This window comes from Dinoponera quadriceps, unplaced genomic scaffold (assembly GCF_001313825.1).
Source record: "Dinoponera quadriceps isolate SergipeBrazil2010 unplaced genomic scaffold, ASM131382v1 scaffold106, whole genome shotgun sequence".
NCBI classification, from domain to species: domain Eukaryota; kingdom Metazoa; phylum Arthropoda; class Insecta; order Hymenoptera; family Formicidae; genus Dinoponera; species Dinoponera quadriceps.
This window is the reverse complement of record NW_014554228.1, coordinates 20,983-27,368: the sequence shown is the minus strand read 5'-3', so window position 1 is coordinate 27,368 and position 6,386 is coordinate 20,983. Positions and strand designations below refer to the sequence as shown.

The 6,386-nt window shown below is 40.9% G+C and overlaps 1 protein-coding gene across 1 annotated transcript; it reads right to left on the bottom strand.

The window, feature by feature from the left end:
• Positions 1 to 2,046: 2,046 nt before the first annotated feature.
• Positions 2,047 to 6,126, bottom strand: LOC106747094 (adenylate kinase). Its single transcript, XM_014624418.1, has 4 exons — positions 5,835 to 6,126; positions 4,416 to 4,652; positions 4,157 to 4,324; positions 2,047 to 3,739 (listed from the first exon to the last, which is right to left on the bottom strand). The coding sequence occupies exons 1-4, from the start codon at positions 5,937 to 5,939 to the stop codon at positions 3,503 to 3,505; spliced, it is 747 nt and encodes a 248-aa protein (XP_014479904.1). The 5' UTR covers positions 5,940 to 6,126; the 3' UTR covers positions 2,047 to 3,502.
• Between the last annotated feature and the right edge of the window lie 260 nt (positions 6,127 to 6,386).

Below are 6,386 nucleotides of genomic sequence, written 5' to 3'. Positions count from 1 at the left end.
TGCTACAATTCACGTCTTTTATGCGATGTAATTCGGGAGTCTCAGTGCACATGTTTAAACTGTGGTGTAATTTTATTTTTGAATTGACGTAGGATTTGTTATAATTTTATTTTGTGTCGTTTTCACGTTTTTCGCCGATCCAAGAGTCATCATCTGGCTCGCCATCACATGTATGCGTAATGCGCCTCGCTGTAAATATTATATATAATATGTTCCGTTGTATATATACTGCGGCAAACATGTCGTTGTTACATGTTTCATTGTAAATACTGCGTTAAATTAACACATTCGCTTCGGGGCGTTCGGGGCCGTGCTTGATCTGAGTAAGATGGAATTTCGCGATTATTAGTGATTCTTAACTTTTTTTATTTAGAAACTAAAAATCTGGCATTTTGCTTATAATACAGTGTTATCGCAAATAAACACAGTTCTACTGTCGACCGAAGTCAACAACTCAAATAACGTATATGTGCGCCAACCGAAGCGAATTTGTTGAATTATGTAAGCTTTGCAAAATTTTACATATTGAAGTATAATTAAGTATGATTAAGTTAGTAAAAGTTAAGTATAGTTAACACTTTACCGACCGGCCGTCGATTAATCGACGTTTTGTTCTCAGCGCTTATCGACCGGCCGTCGATTATTCCACAGCGCTTAACGACCGGTCGTCGATTAATCGACTTTTGTTTTTTCCGTTAGATTTGGTTAAGTTAGACTGACAAGTAGCAAGCAGCAAGCCGGTGTCTCGGATGATCTGCGGCTGAATGGCCGGTGAAAAGGGCATAGGATGTTCGAACCGCTACCGGTCGGTAAAGTGTTAAGTTAGTTAGTTAAGTATAATTAAGTTATGTAGTTAAATTTATGTAGAGACGATTCGATTGAGGGAGGATTCGCCGGGTGTGAGAAACAGAGTGGATTAGACCTACTGCTTGATCTGAGTAAGGGGGAATTTCGTGATTAATAGTGGTAAATTTTACGTATTGAAGTTAAGTATAGTTAAGTTAGTTAAAATTAAGTATAGTGAAATTAGTTAAGTATAGTTAAAGTTAAGTATAGTGAAATTAATTAGTTAAGTATAGTTAAGTTAGTTAATGTTAAGTATAGACGATCCGATTGAGAGAGAATTCGTCGGGTGTGAAAAACAGAGTGGTTTAGGCCTACTGCTTGATCTGAATATAGGGGAATTTCGGGATTATTTGTGATTCTTAATTTTTTTTTATTTAGAAACTAAAAATCTGACATTTTGCTTATAATATAATGTTATCGCAAATATACACAGTTTCAGTATCGACCGGAGTCAACAACTCAAATAACGCATATGAGCGCCATCTGAAGCGATTGTATTAAATTATGTAAGCTTTGCAATATTTTACGTATTGAAGTTAAGTATAATTAAGTTAGTTAAAGTTAAGTATAGTTAGTATTAAATTAGTTAGTTAAGTATAGTGAGCGCGAGCGTGGTGACAGCGCACCAGTCTACTATGTTTAGAGATCCCGAGTTCGATCCCCGGCAGAATCAGAAAAATTTTCATACGCTCGTAACTCCTCTTCGGTGGTTCGGCAAACCACCAAGAGTAGCCACATGCCAAAGAAAACTTCTCTCCAACTGTCGTTCGGCGTTAAACTGTAAGTCCCATATGTATATGTACAATCTTGCTGCGCACCACATGCATATGTAAAAGAAAAGTCGGTCCAGGCTCGAACTCGAGCTGTAGCGCCAAAATAGGAAATAGTTAAGTATAGTTAAGTTAATTAGTTTAATATAATTAAGTTAGTTAAAGTTAAGTATAGATCCGATTGAGGGAGGATTCGTCGCCTGTAAAAACAGAGTGGATTAGGCCTACTGGGGAAACCACTATAAAAAAAACGCACCATACTATCTACCGCAAGGTGGTGTGGAAATGATAGCAATTTCATTTTTCTGCTGAAAGGAAATCACGAGAAAACACAGGACATTTTTCTCCGGCGTGCAGTCCTGCATCATTTGAAGAAAGTCTGTAGAAAATTCGGATAAACTGTTGGGTCAATAAAATTGTAAACTTCTAGTAACGATTTCGCAGAACGATTTATTTTCATACAGACTCACTCCTTTTCTCCCGGAAAATATTCAGATTTAGGATTTCTATCATGTACATCGGGTATATATAGTGTTATACCAGAATATATTTGCATTACTCTGCTATTATGTAAAATAGACTCTGATCTATGTTGCGCTTCGTTCGTACTCTCGTAAAATTGAGTCCCCGAAAGTAACGTAGGCATGGCGACAGCAACGTGGTATGTTCTGTTTCGTGTGTTTGTACAACAGTTGTGATCGCGATTGCGCGTCCGTCGGTGTTTCTCTGACGAAACGTGATCGAAAGAGCATAATCGCGAGTATAGTCGTCGGTCCACATTCAAATCCCGCATTTAACAATAAACGCGGCGATAACATCCCGGGTCCGCAAATTGCATCTAGAATTATAACTATACACAGCATAGTTATAATTAATATTTATAATCTTATATATAGTTGTGCAACTATATTTTATATATAATTATAAAAAAGTTGTGTAACATCTCCAATTTTAATCGACCCTACTCAAGTCTTACCTATATATATATATATATATGACATATATATATATATATATATGTATGTATGTATGTATATAAGTAAATAAAAAGAATCAAATAGAATAAAAAAATAAAAATAATCAAATAGCTACCTTTATAATGCTAAATGCGGGATACGAGTGCGAACCGCAGTCCAAAAGTAGTAACGCCGAAACGTGGGAAGTGTGCACATGAGCAGCTGGCCGAGCTTTCGTTCGTCCGTGATACCAATTACGCTGCGTCTTAAACCGGCGAGTCCTTCGCGACGGATAAAAATAAAGAACGAATCGAGATATGTGATCAATACTTTCTCCCGTGTGTGCGTCGTGCACACGCAATCGTAAAGTATCGCGTGGAAGAATCATTCATGATGACGATAAAGCAGAATGCTTTATCTCTCTTTCTTTCTCCCACTCTCTTCCTCTACCTCTCTCGTGTAGCGTACGTATATATGTATGTACAAACGTGTCCGTTTCGTTCTCTACCAACATTAATCTTCGGCGTTACACGTGTATATATTTTACAATCTTACTTTTCTCGACTCGCGTCGACGAGTCATGTGCATTCGATTTATAGCCTTGTGGCGCGTCACGCGCCCTATTAAAAAAATTGCGCCTGCCCTCGTACGGAATGCTACTAAAACGTGGTTTGACATATTGCTACGTGATACATCGTCCGAGGCGTGTGAACGTGACGCGTGTTACCGAGATTAATCTCGAGAGGGAGATCGACCTCGACGGGAACTGGCGCGTCGGAGGATCGGAATACTATTATTTTTACGGTGCTGACGCGTTCACCGGCTATCCATTACCGCAACGTTCTAACACAATGTTCTGGAAGGATTTTCTCCATCTTTCGTCTCCCCCCTCTCTCTTCCTCTCTCTTTATTTCTTCCGCTGGCAGTATTCTAGAAGAAGCTGAAGAAGCTCTTCTTCTTCTCTTGCTGCTTGGTGGACCTCAGGAAGATCTTATCGATGTCCTTGAACACCTTGTCGGTGGCTTGCGCAGCGTTGACGTAGTGATGAATCCCTTGCAGAGCGTAATAGTCGACCAACGGCTGGGTCTGCGTGTGATATGTTACCAGGCGTTTTTTCAAAGCCTCCGCGTTGTCGTCCGACCTCTTGATCAAAGGTTCCCCGGTGATCTGAAGGCAAAAAAAAAAAGAGTCAGAAGATCGCACCTGAGTGTTGACCGAAAGATCATCGATCGCGCGCTTCGCGACTGGAATTTATGTAACTTGTACCGTTACGAAATCATAGGCGTCCTTTGCACACGCAGCCGTCGCTAATTACGATCGCGAGCTATCCTCGTCGCCGATACATTATCGAGGCGACACGAAGCGAGGGTCGACGCCGAACTTATCTTTTATCATTAATAATGCCTCGCGAAATGTCAATCGCCCGGGATATCGGGCGATCGAACTGTGCGAAACTTCTTCCTCATGAGACTTCATCTCCCGAATATTCCTGAATATCCCTCTCTCTCTCTCTCTCTCTCTCTCTCTCTCTCTCTCTCTCTCTCTCTGAGTCGATCCAACGTCTTTTACCACGATTTCACTCACATCGTCCTTCATGTGAACCTTGGGCGGCGCGAATTCTTCGTGGTAGGACCTGCCGCTGGCGGGATGTATCAGCCTGCCGGTGATCCTCTTGATCAACACGTTGTCGCCGATCCCGAACTCGATTACGGCGTCCAGCTTCGTTTTCCTCTTGCCGAGCATCTCGTCGAGCTGTGCGAGAGGAGGAAGCGGCTCGTGAGACAGTCCGGTTGGATGAGTGAGCTACTTACCGCCGACGGAACGCGCGAATCTTCCAACTTACTTTCTGCGCCTGAGCGACGTTCCTCGGGAAGCCGTCCAGCAGGAAGCCGCGCTTGCACTCTGGTTTCTCCAGATTGCTCTCGATCATGCTAACCACCAGGTCGTCGTGGACCAGCTTGCCCTCGTCCATCACTTTCTTGATCTCAGCGCCGAGGGACGAACCCGACTGTATCTCTGCTCGAAGCATATCGCCTGTAGACAGGTGGCACACGCAGTACCTGTCTTTAAACAGCGGGGCCTGGAACGAACGGAATTGGATTTAATCCTTGTCACGAGTCAATTATGGTGGAATATTTGATAGTAAAAATGATATAAATCTGAAGTATTTAAACTTCATGATAAAGGTGACATAGTTGCTTAATCTTTGGTATAACATTGTAACATTAATAAAGGGACTAATATTCGTTTTATTATAAAGAGGAAGAATTATATTTTCTCTGTGAGTATTTAATAGTAAAAATAGTCTGAATTTGGAATATTACAAGCCTCACGATAAAGATGACACAGTTGCTTGGTATGCCATTGTGGTATTAATAAGGAGATTAATATTTATTCTATTATATGTAAAAAGAAAGAAACATATTTTCTCCTAGTGTTCTTTGGAAGATCTCCAAGAGAGAATAAAAGTCATAAAAATTAAAGTCAGGTCCCCAATAGGTCCTGATGGTATTACCAAAAGTTCAAATTTAATGACTTTTTATCGCTTGTTCAAAATAATCTGCAGAAACATTGAAAATTTATAATGAAAGCCTTGAATCACTCAGTGAAGGTTGAAAGCCAACTATTGCAAAAATAGTCTTGGAGTTGACTTCTGAGATTTATTAATATGCATATCTATATGTCCCTCTTATGTATCTATATGCAGTATTTACTACATATCTATCATTAGTTACAGATTAGTGCAGCTACTGTCCAAAGTGGACCGAGTACTAATATTTCCTTTCCTCTCCAAAATTAATATTACATTTTCTCTCCACAATTATATCAAGAAGCTCTGCTTGAAACATTTGATATTTTATAATAGACCTATATCACACTTGTACAAAATTGGAAGATAAAATCATTTGTCTACTGTTCAATCACAAATTCTACAGTAGAGGCATACGAAAAGGAAACTCATCAAGCCTCCATAGCTCACTAGTTATATCTTATCTCCACTCCTAAACATTAACTTCTGTCACATAACTATCGGTATCTCTTATATGCAATTCGCATAGCGCTATCAACGCTACATACGACTGACTCTCATCATGATTACCCAATTCTATTTGATCAATCAATTTCACCTTATCTGACCAGTCACATCTGGAAGGAGGAAAACGGACGAGAAGGTGCGAAATTCGGATTAATTCACCAATTCGGGGTTACCAGGAACATCCGAGGATGACGATGAGAAATTCAGCGTGTGAGGAAACCGTACCTGAGTGCCCTTGCCGCTACCAGGTGGTCCCAGGAGCACGGCATTCACTCCTCTCGACGGTTTCTCCAGCTTCTCCTGCGGCACTACCTCCGGTCGCGGCGACATATTCGACGGGTCCGCTCAACGGTATTCAAGAACACTCGTACTTCTCTCCGCGAAGAAATGACTTCGCGATAGTCTCGTTACGATACCAGCGGCTACCAAGGTCGCGTAACACTGTGCCACCAGTACCACGAACAACAACCCGCGCATACACAAGTTGCCGCTGAAACAGCGCCTTCGAAGGCGCGCGTGTGTGCGTGTACGAAGTCAGCGGCGAATTACGGACTTTGACCGAACGACATTGGCGGCGCCTGACGACGACCTGCAGAAGCGGTCCTGCCGCTAAATTCAATTTAAAATATCGATTTAAAGTTCTGAGCACAATCGGTATTTCTTTATAAAAGACTATCTTTTTATTATTTCGCATAATTTAACTTATGATTAAAGAACTGGTTATATAAAAAACACACATACATGTTTTACATAATTAACTTGTATCTCGAATATCTT

Coding starts and splice junctions, on each gene's coding strand:
- LOC106747094 (XM_014624418.1), bottom strand. CDS start 5,939: ATGTCGCCGCGACCGGAGGTAGTGCCGCAGGAGAAGCTGGAGAAACCG. Junction 4,653..5,834: donor GTAGCGGCAAGGGCACTCAG/GTACGGTTTCCT, acceptor CGTTCGTTCCAG/GCCCCGCTGTTTAAAGACAG. Junction 4,325..4,415: donor ACGTCGCTCAGGCGCAGAAA/GTAAGTTGGAAG, acceptor CCTCTCGCACAG/CTCGACGAGATGCTCGGCAA.